Source organism: Bubalus kerabau, chromosome 6 (assembly GCF_029407905.1).
Source record: "Bubalus kerabau isolate K-KA32 ecotype Philippines breed swamp buffalo chromosome 6, PCC_UOA_SB_1v2, whole genome shotgun sequence".
Classification (NCBI taxonomy): Eukaryota; Metazoa; Chordata; class Mammalia; order Artiodactyla; family Bovidae; genus Bubalus; species Bubalus kerabau.
The window spans coordinates 44,395,697-44,415,247 of record NC_073629.1 but is presented as its reverse complement, the minus strand read 5'-3'; the positions used below and the strand labels follow the sequence as shown (position 1 = coordinate 44,415,247).

Here is a 19,551-nt window from a genome sequence, read left to right as displayed (position 1 = left end):
TTTGTACAGAAGTCACTAACTGTTGAATAAATTAAAAATTAAATAACTCAGGACCAATCCTGCCATCTTGACAGATTCAAGCATTTTAGAATATTAGCTAATTGTTAATCAGTAATACATCTAAAATACTCATACTCTTATGTATCAGGATACTTTTATCAAGTATGTGATTGCAATAATATCAATCCATTATAGACGGTTGCAACAGCTGTATAGCTGCACAAGCTAAATAAATTTTCAAAACGGTTAAGATGTAGGCTTTTACAGAATTGAAATTTGTGGGTGTCAGCTGCTAAAATATTCTAATTTAGACAGCTGAACATCTAGGCAATTCATTGAACAAATGTCTTTATTAGTTGAACGCTGGAGAAGAAAACAGTAGTTAAGTTATTCATATTGGTTAACATCAATAAATATCTGATGTGTTGGATTATGATAGGTGTACAGAGAGATGCTTAAGTTTCTGGGGAAATTCTTAGAAGCAGATGGCATTTCACATCTATTAATATTTGTTCCATGATAATCTGAGAAGCAATTAGTTGACTGTAATAACTTTTGGTATACTAACAATAAAACTACATGACATCTTAAGCTTAACTTATAGTTTCAGTTCAGTTCAGTTCAGTCGCTCAGTCATGTCCGACTCTGTGCGACCCCATGAATCACAGCATGCCAGGCCTCCCTGTCCATCATCTCCCAGAGTTCACACAAACTCATACCCATCGCGTTGGTGATGCCATCCAACCATCTCATCCTCTGTCGTCCCCTTCTCCTCCTGCCCTCAATCTTTCCCAGCATCAGGGTCTTTTCAAATGAGTCAACTCTTCACATGAGGTGGCCAAAGTACTGGAGCTTCAGCTTTAGCATCATTCCTTCCAAAGAAATCCCAGGGCTGATCTCCTTCAGAATGGACTGGTTGGATCTTCTTGCAGTCCAAGGGACTCTCAAGAGTCTTCTCCAACACCACAGTTGAAAAGCATCAATTCTTCTGCGCTCAGCTTTCTTCATAGTCCAACTCTCACATCCATACATGACTACTGGAAAAACCATAGCCTTGACTAGATGGACCTTTGTTGACAAAGTAATGTCTCTGCTTTTTAATATGCTGTCTAGGTTGGTTATAACTTTCCTTCCAAGGAGTATGCATCTTTTAATTTCATGGCTGCAGTCACCATCTGCAGTGATTTTGGAGCCCCCAAAAATAAAGTCTGACACTGTTTCCACTGTTTCCCCGTCTATTTCCCATGAAATGATGGGACCAGATGCCATGATCTTAGTTTTCTGAATGTTGAGCTTTAAGCCAACTTTCTCACTCTCCTCTTTCACTTTCATCAAGAGGCTCTTTAGTTCCTCTTCGCTTTCTGCCATAAGGGTGGTGTCATCTGCATATCTTCATTCTAACGCTCTCCCAACTGAGCTATTTCGGCCACTTTGTCATCTGCATATCTGAGGTTATTGATATGTCTCCCGGCAATCTTGATTCCAGCTGTGCTTCATCCAGCCCAGCGTTTCATGATGTACTCTGCATATAAGTTAAATAACAGATTGACAATATACAGCCTTAATGTACTCCTTTTCCTATTTGAAACCAGTCGGTTGTTCCATGTCCAGTTTTAACCATTGCTTCCTGACCTGCATACAAGTTTCTCAAGAGGCAGGTCAGGTAGTCTGGTATTATAGTTCACCCTGCCATAATGAAACTAAACTGTTGCCATATTCATTTTCAGTAATGCTTATAGATCTTCATGAAATTTGGCAAAAGGACAACAATTTGCAGTTGATGAATATCTTATGAAGAAAATGTACTCATATCTTAAAAGAGTCATGCCTATAATATTAGAAAATTACCTTCTTAACTACCTACACTGACATGAGAAAGGCATCACATTACCTTTGAGTGACAAAACATTGGGATTCCTTAGCAACCCTTCTCGGAGAAGGCAATGGCACCCCACTCCAGTACTCTTGCCTGGAAAATCCCATGGATGGAGGAGCCTGGTAGGCTGCAGTCCATGGGGTCACTAAGAATCGGGCACGACTGAGTGACTTCACTTTCACTTTTCACTTTCATGCATTGGAGAAGGAAATGGCAACCCACTCCAGTGTTCTTGCCTGGAGAATCCCAGAGACAGAGGAGCCTAGTGGGCTGCCGTCTATGGGGTCGCACAGAGTCTGACATGACTGAAGTGACTTAGCAGCAGCAACCCTTCTATAAGCATCCTGTTGCCAAAACACTTTAGATGCCCTGCCTCTACACACAGATTTCATTATGTTATTACTAACCCAGGATGAAATGACCAGCACAAACTGGCTACCAGCAGGGGTAGGCAATCATTGCTGGGTTCAGCAGTCATGGTCACACATACATAGTGTGCTCTTCTCTAGGGCTGTCCATGGAGAGAGGTGGACAGCTCCACACCAGCACGCAGGGAACTGAAAGTGTGTGTATGCCTTTCTAATGAGAAGCCCCTCCAGGACTGGCTGTCGTGGCACTGCCAACACACCTCAGTGGTTCACAATAGACAGGACAACTGGGGAAGCTGACTAATTTCCCACTCAGGGAAATAATGTAGTGAATTAGCTAAGAGGCTGAACTCTAATTGCCTGGGTTCAAATCCTGGCTCTGCCACGGTGGTGTTTTTAGTCATTAAGTCATGTCCAGCTCTTTGTGATGACATGGACTGTAGCTTGCCAGTTTCCTCTGTGGAAGGGATTTCCCAGCAAAAATACTGTAGTAGGTTGCCATTTCCTTCTCCAGGGGATCTTTCCCACCCAGGGATCAAACCTGCATCTCCTGCATTGGCAGACGGATTCTTTAGCACTGAGCCACCAGGCACCAGCTGTGAGAACTTGGATTGGTTAATTAATCTCTAGAAACTTCCATTTCCTCTTCTATAAAATGAAAATTATTACACTATGTCTTTGTTATCATAACTATTAAGTGTAATATTATTATATCTCTGTTATTATGACTATTAAGTGAAATAGTGCCTGAAAAATACTTACCCAAATGTTTGGCACAATAAGTTTAAAATATTACTAAGATTTGCTCAATAACAGTTTCAAGATATAGTGAAGAATTGACTCAAAGAGATCTTCACAGTTTTTACTCCTAAACAACCAGATTTCATCCAAATAAACAAGTGAATCTGAAAACCCAGGCTTGTTGCCAAGCTCTTTTTTTTCCTCCAAAAGAACTGCTCATGAAGCTAAAAAAAAAAACAAAAAAAAAACACTGATAAGGTCATATACACTTCTTACACACAAAGAGAAACATGGCATATATTTGGACAGCAATGTACATTCAAATGAATTCTGTTACATTCAATAAATGTACCTGAATTTATACATCAAAAATGAGTTTTTATCTTCAAAGGAGTTACACCAGGAAGCCATGCACTTGTTTCCATATTGCTGCCAAATATTTTTGGAGCTCTTCTTTCTAAATTACCTTCTCAGCCTGTTTCAAATTCCTTTAGAGGTCTTTATTGGCAACAAATGTTTACCTTTGGGAGTTTTCCATTTTGAAAGCAGATTTAGCACCAATTTTTATAAGTAAGATGGAGAATAATGTCACCTCTGGTCAAAAAATAAGGAAATAAGGGCCTTTTTGCATGGCTTGTAAAATGTCTCAAACAATTACAGACAGGAAAGTTCTAAAGCATTTCAAACCAGTGGAACCATTATCAGAGTTAATGTGTTGCTTTCTGTGTGATTAATAGGTTATGTGTTTATTTACTTAATTTTATTAAACAAATACTTATGGAACACTATGTGTCAAGCATTGTTCTCGGAGCTTTTGCATATATTTGCTTCATTAAGGCTCATATCTTATGACGTAGGTACCCTCACTACCTCCATTTTACAGATAAAGGTAATGAGACACTAAGTTGAGGATTTTGTCCCAGGATACATAGCTAGTAAATGGCAGAGCCGGAAACTGAAACCAGGCTTTCTACTTAGTATGCAGTCTATAGCTCTTAAAAAGTACAACTTCTGTGTATCAACAGTTTTGCTCTCTGGGATTTTAAGGTAATGTAGTTTAAACTTGTGATATGCATTTCTCTAATAATTAGAGATGTTGAGCATATTTTCATGTGCTTTTTAACCATCTGTGTGGCTTCTTTGGAGAAATATCTATTTAGATCTGCCCATTTTTCAGTTGTGTTATTTGTTTTTTTGATATTGCATGAGCTGTTTTGTATATTTTGGAGATTAATTCTTTGTTGGTTGCTTTGTTTGCAAATAGTTTCTCCAGTTCTGAGGGTTGTCTATTTGTTTTATTTATTTCCTTTGCTGTGCAAAAGCTTTTAAGTTTAATTAGGTCCTGTTGTTTGGTTTTATTTGTATTACGTTAGGAGGTGGATCAAAAAAGGTAATGCTGCGATTTATACAGAGTTCTACCTATGCTTTCCTCTAATAGTTTTTATGGTCTTACCTTTAGGTCTTTAATCCATTTTGAGTTTATTTTGTGTATGATGTTAGGGTATGTTCTAAACTGGTACAGCCACCATACACCAAAACAGTATGGAGGTTCCTTAAAAAACTAAAAATAGAGCTACCATATGACCCAGCAATGTCATTCCTGGGCATGTATCTGGAGAAAATCATAATTTAAAAAGATATATGCACCCCAATGTTCATTGCAGCACCATTTACAATAGCAAGGATATAGAAGCAACCTAAATGTCCATCAACAGAGAAATGGATAAAGAAGATGTGGCACATACATACAATGGAATATTACTCAGCTAGTAAAAGGAACATTATAATGCCATTTGCTGCAACATGGATGGACCTAGAAATTGTTATACCGAGTGAAGTAAGACAGAAATAAAAATATGATAGTGCTTGTATGTGGAGTTCTAAAATGAGCCTACAGATGAACTTATCTACAAAACACAAATAGTGGTACAGATGTAGAAAATAATCTTATGGTTACCAGGTGTAAGGGAGTAGGGACAAACTCTCCTTTGGGATTGGGATTGACACATACACACAACTATATATAAAACAGATACCTACTAAGGACCTACTGTGTAGCACAAGAAACTCTGTTGAATACTCTGTAATGATCTACATAGGAAAAGAATCTAAAAAACAAAAGAGTGGAGATAGATATATATATATAGATATATAGATATAACAGATTCACTTTGCTTTACACATGAAACTAACAACACTGTAAATCAATTATACCCAATAAAATTAAAAATAATAAATGTGGTGAAAGATACTATATCTCTCCATGAATTTTTTTAATCTCTGCTAGAAGTCCTCTTAGTGTTAACATGCATTATCTGATCTTTTTTTCTCTCTCTCTTTCCATAGCAACATTTACAGGAGGAAACGGTCACATTTTCTAGCTCCCTGGTGTTCTAATGCTCTGTAGGCTATCCTGTTTTCACACATATGCAGCTCTTTTACCCAGCAGCTTCTTCAGTCTTGCACCAAGAACAATCTCTCTCCTCACAATATTTCCTCATGCTTATTTCAAAACTCCCACCTTAAAATTCACAGTTTCCATTGCATCATTCAGTAGCTCAATCTCGCTAGACTCAATGCAGAAGATAGAAAAGATGAGGGGGTGAAGGAAAGTCATTAAAATATTTTTAAATTCTCTTTGAATAAGCTCTTTATATCATTTTCCATCAGTAAGATGCTTTGCATATCCCACTTCACTCTCTTTCGCTTTGAAATAAGGGTTTCCAAAGCAGCTTCATACCAATGCCAAGAGCATACCACTGGCCAGCCATTCAATAATGACAACGTCCCCAGGAAACATACTTAAGCAAATTAAAAAAACTGATCATGCTGGAATATTTTTTATTTCAGGATAAAAGAAAAATACAAGAAGAAATCTCACAGAAGCGTCTGAAAATAGAGGAAGAAAAATTAAAGCACCAGCATTTGAAGGTAACTTATGACTTTAACTTAGTTTCAGTGATTCTGATTCAAATATTTTAATTGTCCTCAAATTTCAATAGTAAAGATGCTTTAAGGAAGGAAAAAAAAATCCCAACAGACTTATACTAACACCATAAGAACCATAGGGGAAAAACAACAAGCTAGTATTATTTGCATAGGAGACTAATACCTCTGGCAAACGTGGAAAACTGAAAATATGGTTTTATTACTTTTATCCTTTATTACTGCATTTCCTCATTTTCTTGGTAACCTTAAGAATTCAGTCTTAACACTTTGGCCCTAAGTACAGTCTTGCTTATTATCCGTTGGGAGTGGATCCAGCTGGGAAGTTCCTTTTGAAATCAATGAAATGCCAGCCTTTACCCAGGGGGTGTAAAGAACAACTGTCTGGCCTGCTCAAGGATGTTCACATTTAAGAGTTCAGTGCAGAGCACTCAGTGTTGTCTGAGTGTGGTTCAAAGTAATATTTATTTTGTTTTGACAAAATATGAGATCATAACCAAAAATAAATCTCCATTTTTAAAATCAGACCTTACATCTTTCATGGGTGTGGTCATTTTGTAATAAAAGCACATTGAGTCTCAACATTTTATTATGTAGCTTAGTCACAGGATGCAACCCAATAACAAACAGGAGCTCCTTGTGAACAGGCCTAAGCAGGAAACTATTTATCTGGCAGGACTTCTATCAGTGGACATAATAAGTCCCTCAATGAAACAGAGCCACATATTCATGGGGTCTACAATCTTTTGCTAAACTTGTTGAATTCTGCTAAATCCATCTTTCTGATGGATCAAGTAATCACCTCTTGAGAGAAGATATACAATTTAAGATTCCAGTTAGCTTCATTTCTCTGGATTCTGTTTGCTTCTTCACTCCTATACAAATTGACATTTCCAATGTTTGATGAATAATTTCAAAGTATAGTCAGCCTGCTATCCTTACAATATGTCATACTGAATTCACCTGAGTAGGAGATACAGTCAAGAAATGCAATGTGTGCTCCCAGAAAAATCAATGAAATAACAGATTTTACCAAGTTATCTTGGTACAAGTCAAATGAAGCCGAAAATAAATATACAACAATTTTTGAGATAGGCAATTTCTAACTGCAAAATCTTTTTTCCTCTCTCTCTCTCCGTCTTTCTCTCTCTCTCTCTCTCTCTCTCTCTCACACACACACGCACACACACCCACCCACACACACACACACATATTTTGGATCTCACAGTGAACTAATTACTGTTTCTGAGTAATTTCTATCCTTGCAGAATGGGTAGCCAAACATCAGAAGAGTTCATGTTAGGAGAAAAGGTTAATATATCTCCTCTGTTCTTGTAGGAAGTAAATTTCACACAGGAAAACTGTAACACACTGAAAGGTCCATTTCTGAGCTGATGCTTCATCTCAATACTTAACCAAAAAAAAAAAGTCTGAAAAGTAATCTATAATCTTCTCTATAGGTTTGCCTTCTGGAACCCAGGAGATCTCCTCTAATACAATTCAGTCATCAAAGCATGTTTTATGCTTTAGACTGCAGTACACAGCTGTGCGGATTGAATACTGTGTAAAGATACCTGAGAGAGGGGGGTGCTGAAATCCTGCCCATACTTCCTTGGAACTGTGCACCCTAGCATAGGGCTGCTTCTGTCTGGACGAAGTTTCTCTGCACAAAAGTGCGGTCCACCTTCCCAAGCTGTGCACTGACCTGGCCGGGTAGGAGCGGGAGCTCTCCTGGTTTGCATATTAATTTACTAATTTGCATATTAATACCTTGGAGAATATTTGCGTCCCTGAGAGTTTCAGCCCTTCTGCTTGCAACTTAGTGGGAAACTCAAGGTTACATAAATAATTAGGACAAGTTAAATTATGTGTTTTTTTTAATTTAAACATAAGTATAAACAGCAATTTTTTAATCTGGGGTGGTCAAAAAATGGTCTGTTAAAGGTATGGGATTTAACCTGAGTCTTAACAGATAAATAGAAAGTCTTTTGGTCAATAAGCATTTATTAAATAAGCACCTATTATTATGTGCAAAGCACTAAGCTGAGCATTAAGAATATAAAATGTGTTTGATCTGCACCCTTAAAATGGTAACAGACACCTGAACTGATAATGACATTTATAATTTATACTGTGATGAACACTATATTTGAGGCATCAACTGCAAAGGGAACATAAAGTGGCTGTTCCAGTAATCATATTCTTCCAAGTTCTGCAGAAAATGGTTGGCTAGTCCAAACAGCAACTAGGCATAATTCCACAACAGGATTCAAAAATGTGCAGAAGTATTTTAAAAATCGATTCTAAAATATGTTCACCAAGTCAAAAAAGTTCTGTTGGCTTCAGCAATTACCAGTCTTTCATTTTCTTCTTCATCTACTTGTCTCCATTCCAGTGACCATCCTCAGCACTTTCCTGGTTGCAAATTATTTCATTAGAGTTCAGCAACCCATTTTAAAAAACACAAATGTAAATATTTTCAAAGTGCTCCTTCTGTATCAACAGCACACACAAACACTTCAAAATAGTTGCGGGAATTCACTCTAATATCCTATAGGTCCAGAACTTGACATTCATACCAATGACATTCTTGGAAAGGAGTTTCCAGGGCCATTATCAGCATTCGCACATTCAAACATTCCTGAGGCTTGTCCACTGTGTATCATCTTGCTTAGTATCATGATCACAATCTCATGCCACCTAGAAACACACTAACCTAAGCATACTCAACCTAGAAAACTTTTCTTATCTGGAAGTCTATTTAAATCATGGTATAAAAAACTAATTTATTCCTAAAGTCTCTGTAACTGCTATGTAGAATATAGAAGTGCTGGGGAAAAGTTGCCAAAAGATCTACTACATGCATGTCACTTATATTTTCATTTAGTTACTATAGATTTTGATCCTGAATGTCATTGCTGTGAAATAGATTTTATTCTATTCATCAGCCTCACAGATTGAAGTGTAAGTCTAAATTGTGACATAAAAGCAAAATAACTGTTGTGATTTCTACAATTTGTACCATATCATGTTGATTGCCCATCCAAATTACATATTTTATATTTAGATGCAAAAAATTCTCTGCCAGCGTTAAATGATAATTCCTGAATTATGAATGAAGTTTTTAAGGGTAAAATTAAAATTCCTTTTAGTCCTAACCAGACTGAGAACCATGAATGTAGCCCAAGATAACCTAGTTATGTCACAGGAACCATTCACCACCCTCTGTAACTTGGCATCATGAGACCATCCCATCTGAGTATTTCTTATAGTGATGTGGAGGTAATTGACTGAAACTATCCTTGAAGGTGGTTTGTAAGAACTGTAATTTGCTTTGATGATTGTCATCTATCTTCTTTACGTGCATTAGCTATCATCATATTTCATCAAATAAAAATAAACTAAAATCAAGGTAAATTCTTAAGTGCTTATATACTCAGATTTTCTTGACATATTATCAAGAGATAAATCTTGACTTTATTAATAATATTTACTGTGTCTGTGGGAACATATTTTTATAACAACTAAACAACTATAATTAAGGGAAAAGATAACATTAGGAGAAAGAATCTGGCTACAAATTGCAATAATACAAACTGCTCTTACAGCGTGTGTTGTCCACATGCAATTGCTTGAAACTTTGAAAAAGCCAACACAAATATGATGATCTGGGGTGAGGTTATTATTGACTTAATAATAGGCTCTATAAGCTATTATAACCTCTATAGGCTTCCAGGTCCTCTCACTGTTTCAACTAGAACAGACCACATTTCATCTACTCTGTAAGTTGTAATTCCAAATAATATGTATTTGTAATCAGTGTAATTTCTTAATGTCCTTTGGTAACTATCTAACCCAATCGACTTGTTTAAATTTCTTTTAAATTCAGAGATATTTGTAATCCAGTTGTATTAATTCTAGCATTTTTTTAAAAAAAAGACAAAAATTCTTCTTACTTGCTTTCATTCTAATCGTGGTGTTAGAGAAAGAAGTCTCAAAATAATAAGGAAAATTGTCATTCTTCTCTCCTCACCATTTTAGACACAGTACGTTCCCAGGGAACAATCATGGAACAACTAATTTTAAAGTGGATTAGGTATATAGTGACAGCATTTTTCTTCAGGGAGAAAAGAGAAACTGAAACTCTTTGAAAATAATATTTAACAGTTTTTGCTTGACACATGGACAAGAAGCTAGCTAAAACTTCTCTGAAATGTATAGGTCTTCTTCATTTGCTTTGTCTTCTGAAGCTCAAGTCCAGGAATGTAATTCTTCCATGCAAATTCAAGGAGACTTTTTTTTTTAATTTTACATAATTGTATTAGTTTTGCCAAATATCAAAATGAATCCGCCACAGGTATACATGTGTTCCCCATCCTGAACCCTCCTCCCTCCTCCCTCCCCATTCCATCCCTCTGGGTCGTCCCAATGCACCAGCCCCAAGCATCCAGTATCTTTTTCCATCTGATGAAACATAAATCTTTTTTGTTTTGTTCAAGTTGACAGGAGTTCAACTCACCAATATTTAAATAGATTGATGAATTTTGTGGATTATATTATTGGGACAAGTAGGGGGCTGAACTGAAGGGATATCTAGAACCTAAACAGGTTCTCAGAAGAAAGAAAGGGTGCTAGGTAGGTAAAACAATAAATGTCAACCACAGACTCTATCACTGAATTAGTTTAAGATACAATAAAGGAAAGGAAAGTGAAATCACTCAGTCGTGTCTGACTGTCTGCCACCCCGTGGACTGTAGCCTACCAGGCTCCTCAATCCATGGAATTTTCCAGGCAAGAGTACTGGAGTGGGTTGCCATTTCCTTCTCCAGAGGATCTTCCCAACCCAGGAATTGAACCCAGGTCTCCTGCATTGCAGGCAGATGCTTTACCATTTGAGCCACCAGGGGAGCCCTTTTAAGACACAAAGCCATCTCTTGTTTTGCCCACCAATTCAATTAATTCCACAAAAGATTTTTTTTTTTTTTTTTTTTTGAGCAGTCACTGTGTATTGTCACTGGGATATATAGCAAATGGCTTCAAGGAACTTGTTACTTTGACATCAGATATGCATCTATCAACCCAACAAATAATATTAAGGCACTACCATGATAAGTTTCCTATATAATGTTAAACACACAGTAAGCATACAGTAGATGTAAATATTGGAGAAGACAATGGCACCCCACTCCAGTACTCTTGCCTGGAAAATCGCATGGACAGAGGAACCTGGTAGGCTGCAGTCCATGGGGTTGCTAACAGTCAGACACGACTGAGCAATTTCACTTTCACTTTTCACTTTCCTGCATTGGAGAAGGAAATGGCAACCCACTCCAGTGTTCTTGCCTGGAGAATCCCAGGGATGGGGGAGCCTGGTGGGCTGCCATCTATGAGGTCGCACAGAGTCGGACACAACTAAAGCAACTTAGCAGCAGCAGCAGAAGCATGTGATTCTGAAGAAAGAGTTCTCTGAGGGTGAAGTGGGTTTGTCAGAGGGGGAGGGATGCAGGGGTAGGAAAGAGATCTCCATAAAGAAATAGGACCTGAGCTAGACCTTAGAATATACATAGGACTTGGATACATAAACACTGGCTTTATAAGAGGGTCAAGAAGGGTGCAAAGTAGGAAACTATCAGATTTATTCAGGCAAGGCAGTGAGAGAAAAAAATTCTCTTTAATATTTCCACTATTAAAAATAATAAGTTTGAAAGCATTTAGAATTTGCTTTTGGAGATTTTGGAATGTTTGATTGATATAAGAACATTTCTTTATGTTTCTTGATAACAGAAAAAGGCTTTGAGGGAGAAATGGCTTCTAGATGGAATCAGCAGTGGAAAAGAGCAGGAAGAGATGAAGAAGCAAAATCAACAAGACCAGCACCAGATCCAGGTTCTAGAACAAAGTATCCTCAGGTATGGCCCTCTCTGAGATTCTCCACAACTACATTTATCTTGACTTTGTCCCAGATTGAATTATACATGGCTTTTATACAAAGCCATTTTCTTTTTTAGGCTCATAATCATATCTTCCATTTGAAATTCTGATAAAGACTATGAAAACACACCACAAAGCAACAGCATATATTTTGCTGTAAATGTCCCCAACACATAGCACCACGAAACTTATTTTTAAAATACATATGGGTGACTTACTCATAGTTCTCAGCCCATTTTGTCATCTACAAAATGGTGTTAATGACATCTATCTTTCAGAATTATTGAACAGATGAAAAATGCATATGCTAAACTATTAGCAGCTACCTGAACTTGGCAGGAGATCAAAAAACAATTCTTCAAAGCCTCAACCTTCTCTCTCACCTTAGGATAGGTGATGGTTATAAGGGTGTGTGCACACACGCTCCCCCTTATCACCTCTTCCCAGGCCCTCCCCAGTCACAATCATGCTACTTTGGAAGAGAAGAGACTACAGGACTACTTCACTACCGTTTTCCCTCTTCTACTTCCCTGGTTGGTCATGGGGGTTAACTTCACTTTTCAATGTCCTTCCCTGCCCATAATTTATAATTATCAATAGTAAAGCATCAGCAACTTCTGATATAGCAAATAAAATTGGCATGGTTTAAAATGAGGTGTTGGACATGAAAAAAACTGGAGAGCTCAAATATAAGATGGGATTATTAATATTATTACAAAATATAAATAAGATAGAAGAAAGAGATGTGAGAAATGTCAAAAATCATTTTTTAACCCACAAATAGAAAAAAGATGGACTTTTTTTTGTGGTATAATAATAACAATAATTTAAAGCCTAGACGTCTTTCAAAACCTTACTCACTACAAATTTGTTATCTTTAGTGAGGACCATAGGAAAGATCTAGAAAATAAAAATATCCAGTAGTTGTGCTATAACCACTTTTTGTCCAAACGTACCACACTGTGCAATCAGATTGCATTAGGCCTAAAATTGAAAACATGGAAAAAAACTTTTTTTTCTCAACTGATTTTTATTTTACTAGCTTAATTTCATACACTTGTGTATTTAATAGCTAAAATCATTTACTGTTCATTCTTATTCAGATGTTTTTTAAATTAAAAATTCTTTTAAAGTTATATCTTGTCACTGAAATGTTTATAAACCTCTTAACTGTTTGTTCAAAGATACATCTGCTTCTGAATGACAGATAGGCTATACTTCAAAAAATAATTCAATAAATGAATTCTACAGTTTGGAAAACTTGATTATTCGTAAAGCATCTCTCAGCAAAAGCTTCCTAACATAGTCTGGTTTCGCTGATGATTGCTTTCCTCGTTCCTCCATACACAATCCTTATCTCTAAAGGAACCCTGAATTTAATCCCTGTAAACCCTCATCCTGCACAGATACCTCCTTGCTTTCCCTCAGAGCCCTTTCTTTGAAGTCTTTCCACATACTGAACACCTCCAACTTTCTCTGCATCTGATGATAATTGAAGTGGCTACATATACTCAAACTCCATTAACAAGTTTGGCTGCTTCCTGAGTAATCCCAGAGAATTTACTAGGACTCTCCTGATTGCTTTCAGGCCTTGCCTGAATGCTCTGAGAAGCACATAAGCTTCTAGTAGTTTTGGTAGTGACTTGCTTAGTTATAGCTCATATGTGACCAAATAAGGAAGGAAGGAAGTGGAGAGAAGGGAGAAGAGGGAGGAAGGAAGGAAAGAAGAAAAAGAAGGAAGAGAGAGAGAAGTGAGAGGCACAAGAAGGAAAATGTATTTGCGGAGTTGTATTATACACCAGGCCCTTTGCATATACCATCCCATTTAATTCTCATAACCCTGTAAGGTAGGTGTTATAATCTTCACTTTTTAAAGAGAGAATAAAGAACTCACACTGTTAGGAAGTGGCAAAATAAGAAACCATCCAGTGCTGCCTATAAGATAATGGCACACAGCAACCTCTGTGAACTGAAAAGGCGTGATCTTATTGGAAGTTTTTGCAGCATGTAATGTCCCTTAGTTCTCCTTTCTCTACAAAGCCTTCACAACACTCGGGACCTTCTTCTGCACCAGTTAATGTTTTTGTTAAATTACCAATTAAATGTCTGTTTATTATCCAATTTCTGGCATCTCATCGAGCCTTTATTTTAGATCTTTAGAATGTCATTAACCCATCACCAAATGATTTTAATCCTCAAGTATAAATAATAATAGCAGTAATTGTTGGCTCTTAAATAGCCTTGTGCAATTTATAAAGCACTTGGACTTCCATTAAGTCATTTAATATCCACAGCAATCCTAGAATGAAAGCATCAACACCTCCATATCATAGATGAGGAAATAGGCTCAGAGAGGATAAGGGACTTCTTTAAAATCACAGAGCCAGTAGAGGATAGATTTGGGTCTCAAAACAAGTCGGGTTCAATGGTCTCCAGCTGCAAAATTAATAGGGAGCTGGAGGAATAAATGCTCGGAAAGCAGTACAACACCTCACAGCAGACTGCATTGTTTAAGGAATAGGCTTAAAAAGATGTATTTGCAAAGATCTAGTAAAGAATTTACATCGTTGTGACCCATAAAGGCATGTCTATCTTATTTAAAATCTTCAGGGAACAGAACGTTCTAAGGCAACATACAGAGACAAAAAATACCCATCTGTGCTTTGACAGTATTAAGCAGCCTCCGCTACTGCCCAGCATTATAGAAATCACGTTCCAAAGCAGCTTTACCTGGTAACTGAACAATTTCTTCACAGATATTTCTAAAGCTGCTAAATAATTAGGTGCATGTTTTAAACGTCATTCTTTTTCAGAAACAACCACCCACAGTACTTAAGGAGCTTTTATTACTGCTAAATACAGTACATTTTCCTGTAAGCTCTGAATGGCAACCAACTCATGAGGCTGAACTAGGCAGAGCCGTCTTCTTTCCCGAAGCAGAGGAGGTGTCTCTATCCCTGGATGTGATTTATCACTAACTTAGGTGTCTGCTTAAGGGTAACATTTGCCATCTGCCAGGTCTCTCGGCTACAGGATAAGATTTTAATAGGAACATCAAAATAGAAATGTTGCTATTACCTCAGAGTCTGTAGCAAAGCCAAACTACCCATGAAGTGTGCATTTCTTTTACTTCCATGGTTTCATGAGATCAACTGAAAGAGCATGGTCTTTGACATTCAAATCCCTTTTCTACCAACCATAGTTCATAAGCCTGGCCATGTTCTTTCATCCCTTCGGGCCTCAGTTTCCTTGTCTGTAATAGCAGACCATCATAAGCCACTTTACAGGGCTGGGATAAGTGAAGCAACTTCAAGAGTGCCTGATACATAGTAGGCGTGCAAAAAACATTAGATACGATTTCTTACTAGGAATCAAAAATACTTTAAATAAGGACAGTGCCTGGAGCTTTGGAGATTTTCATCTTACGGCCAGGACTTATTTCTTTGCATTTCACTGGTGGCTCAGTGCAATGCAGGAGACTTGGGTTCAATCCCTGGGTCAGGAAGATCCCCTGGAGAAGGAAATGGCAACCCATGCCTTTCTTTATGCTAAGACAAAGAATCTTTCTCTTTGAGTAGTCTAAGGTTATCCCCCAACTACGATTCTTTCCATTTGGAAAATAATTGATTGGTTTTCTTTATGGTTTGAAGACTAAAACGTTAATAATATCAGATAATTTTTACAGAACATTTGTTTGTAGACTAGGCACTGGACTATGCACTTCATTTATATTATTTCATGAATTCTCCCAACCATCTTATGAGATAGATAACATTTAACAGGTGAGATTTATAGAGGCTAGCTTGCCCCATGTCATACAGCTAAAAATTTAAGAGCCAGAATATAAAATCCAATTAAGAGTCCTAATCATAAAAACAAATTGTGTTCAGGATGCACAGCGAAAGTTTCCAAAAGTTAAATCCTGTAAAAGCTATTCTCTATAGTATTTTTGGGCTTCTCAGGTGACCCTAGCAGTAGTAAAGAGCCCGCCTGCCAATGCAGGAAAACTAATGAGACACGGGTTTGATCCCTGGGTCAGGAAGATCCGCTGGAGAAGGGCACAGCAACCCACTCCAGTATTACTGCCTGGAGAATCCCATGGACAAGGAGCCTGGCAGGCTACAGTCCACAAGGTTGCAAAGAGTAAGACATGACTGAAGCAATTTAGTACGCATACACAGAATTTTTAATTTCCAATCCATGCTATGACTTCACTTGTATATGCATCATTTTATAGAGAGATTTATATGACTCTTTATCATATTAAAAACACTCATAGGTTCCCTGACTCACACATAACCTTTAAGTAAAGTATGTCTGCACATTTATCCTCTCATTTTTCCTTTCAGAGAGAGGCAACATTTCAGAAACTAAGTGGGTTTCCATGGTTTTTGTTTCTGAGTCACACTTCAGCTCTGGAACAATATTCATGAGCATTCTGCCTGGTGCCCTGATTAATACCTCAGGAGGAAATGTTCCCAGGAGAAAAACTATATTGAATATCTTCTGAATCACTTTGTTCAAATTAGGGTTTCAATTTGCCTCCTAAATGAGCCCTTGGGTGACCACTGAACCATTTACTTCCTGATTGTAGGCACAGGTGCAAGTCCGGCACTGACTTCTCAATCCAAACATCTGTGTGCACAGATTATTGGTGGCTTAGAAATCCTGTTCTGTCACTTCTGTTGCTTTCCTCCATAAAATACTTACAGCCAAAAGACACCACAAGCACCAAAAAAGAGTCCAAAGGAACTATGTCATTCACTTGCCAGGTTCTTCTTTGCTATCCAGCTACCCTGAGGTTCTCCATGACTCCCTCTGCAAAACTGCCTTGCACCAAGCTCCCTACCAGACACTAGCTATTTTCTGAACTGTGTCCAAAGACTCCTGACCTCAACTGGAGCACACAGAGTGCCTGACAGAAATGTCATAAGCATAAAATGCAAAAGGTTAACTGTCAAGGAAAATGATACAAATACATTGCATTCCCTTTGAGAAATATTATCTACTTGTGATTAAATGTTCCCGAGTGAGAATTTTTGTTTTGATATTCCAAAGTACCCTTCTGACCTTCTGCCTTTCCTTAATGCACTTTCATTTGTCTCCAAAGAGGTAGAAACTGCCTTCCATGTATAGTACTGATAGGAAGGTGCATGTGAAGCATTGGATTTCTATGGGATTGTATATCATGAGAAAACCTGGAAAGCAGGCTGTTACAGTAGCTATAGGCATCCCACATCACTTAAGGAAAATTCTTCCACAAGTGGAGACAGAATAGTAGAAAATGCATTCTGCTCAACAGTATATAAAGCAATAATCTACTCAGTTAACTCAAAAGATAGCAGGCGAGATTCAGTTTCAAAAAGGAACCCAAGCATTAATGCAGTATATAAGTTAAATGGCTTTGTTACTGGTTCAGTTCAGTTCAGTTCAGTCACTCAGTTGTATCCGACTTTTTGCAATCCCATTGACTGCAGCTTGCCAGGCCTCCTTGTCCATCACCAACTCCCAAAGTTTACTCAAACTCATGTTCACTGAGTCGGTGATGCCATCCAACCATCTCATCCTCTGCCGTCCCCTTCTCCTCCTGCCTTCAACCTCTCCCAGCATCAGGGTCTTTTCCAAAGAGTCAGTTCTTCACATCTGACTCAAAGTATTGGAGTGGCCAAAGTATTGGAGTTTCAGCTTCAGCATCAGTCTTTCCAATGAATATTCAGGACTGATTCCCTTTAGGATGGACTGGTTGGATCTCCTTGGAGTCCAAGGGACTCTTGAGAGTCTTCTCCAAAACCACAGTTCAAAAGCATCAATTCTTCGGCACTCTGCTTTCTTTATGGTCCAATTCTCACATCCATACATGACTACTGGAAAAACCATAACTTTGACTACATGGACCTTTGTTGGCAAAGTAATGTCTCTGCTTTTGAATATGCTATCTAGGTTGGTCATAACTTTTCTTCCAAGGAACAAGCATCTTTTCATTTCATGGCTGCAGTCACCATCTGCAGTGATTTGGGAGCCCCAAAAAATAAAGTTTATCACTGTTTCCATTGTTTCCCCATCTATTTACCATGAAGTGATGGGACCGGATGCCACGATCTTAGTTTTCTGAATGTTGAGCTTTAAGCCAACTTTTTCACTCTCCTCTTTCACTTTCATCAAGAAGCTTGTTAGTTCTTCTTCACTTTCTGCCATAAGGGTGGTATCATCTGCACATCTGAGGTTATTGATATTTCTCCCGGCAATCTTGATTCCAGCTTGTGCTTCTTCCAGCCCAGCGTTTCTCATGATGTACTCTGCATATAAGTTAAATAAGCAGGGTGACAATATATAGCCTTGACATACTTCTTTCCCGATTTAGAACCAGTCTGTTGTTCCATGTCCAGTTCTAACTGTTGCTTCTTGACCCGTACACAGATTTCTCAAGAGGCAGGTCAGGTGGTCTGGTATTTCCGTCTCTTTCAGAATTTTCCACAGTTTGTTGTGGTCCATACAGTCACAGGCTTTGACATAGTCAATAAAGCAGAAATAGAGGTTTTTCTGGAACTCTTGCTTTTTCAATGATCCAGCAGATGTTGGCAATTTGATCTCTGGTTCCTCTGCCTTTTCTAAAACCAGCTTGAACATCTGGAAGTTCATAGTTCACGTACTGTTGAAGCCTGGCTTGGAGAATTTTGAGCATTACTTTACTAGTGTGTGAGATGAGTGCAAATGTTGCTGGTTATGGTTTATCAAAGCTTAGCTCATTATTCGCACTCCAGTACTCTTGCCTGGAAAATCCCATGGACAGAGAGGCCTGGAAGGCTGCAATCCAAGGGGGTCGCTGAGGGTTGGGCATGACTGAGCGACTTCACTTTCACTTTTTACTTTTCACTTTCATGCATTGGAGAAGGAAATGGCAACCCACTCCAGTGTTCTTGCCTGGAGAATCCCAGGGACGGGGGAGCCTGGTGGGCTGCCGTCTATGGGGTCACACAGAGTCGGACACGACGGAAGTGACTTAGCAGCAGCAGCAGCAGCACCAGCTCATTATTATTTCTATCCAAATTTAACCCCTACCTAATGCTCTTGTCTCCCTCTGCAAACCAGTTATCCCTTAATGAAATGAATGTCTCGTCAACACAGTGATACATGCTACATGGAAAATATTGCCTGCTAAATATCTCTGCCTTCCTGCTCTGACCCAGCCAGCCACATCTAACATCACATTGCAGGGAGACAGACAAGCCGCTCTTCTGTGACAACATAAGAGCGAAGATAAAGAGAAAAAAATGGCAAAAAGGGAGGAAAAAATTCCCCACCATTTGTTTCTTCTTAAATTTGTTGTAGGCTGGAAACACTCAAGAAATTATTCTGAGGCAATTATTTGAGTTGAAATCATTCCAAGCATGTTTTTCATTCCGCATATTTGACTAACTGGTTTGCAGATTTGTAATAGTTCATCTGTTGTTGTTTTTAATTTCCCAGATATTCTGATTATTTTTAACTCAGAAGCTTTTTAAATTTAACAAAAGGAGCTATTAATCAAATTTTCAGCAAAAAAAAAAAAAAAGGGAAAAATCTATCTCCCTTACCAAAAAGTACAACTCCTAGCACATAGTAAGAATATCTATGACTACATAGCTTAATGAATGAATGATGGATGATGGATGGATGGACTTGAAAATACTACATATATGAGAAGGCCAT

The 19,551-nt window shown here is 38.0% G+C and overlaps 1 protein-coding gene across 1 annotated transcript in view; it reads left to right on the top strand.

The window, feature by feature from the left end:
• Positions 1-19,551, top strand: part of PALMD (palmdelphin) — a 61,690-nt gene that overhangs the window by 18,828 nt on the left and 23,311 nt on the right. The window contains exons 2-3 of the mRNA XM_055585008.1: positions 5,836-5,916; positions 11,716-11,840. Of these exons, the coding sequence (XP_055440983.1) occupies positions 5,836-5,916; positions 11,716-11,840 (206 nt within the window). The remainder of the gene's footprint in view (positions 1-5,835; positions 5,917-11,715; positions 11,841-19,551) is intronic.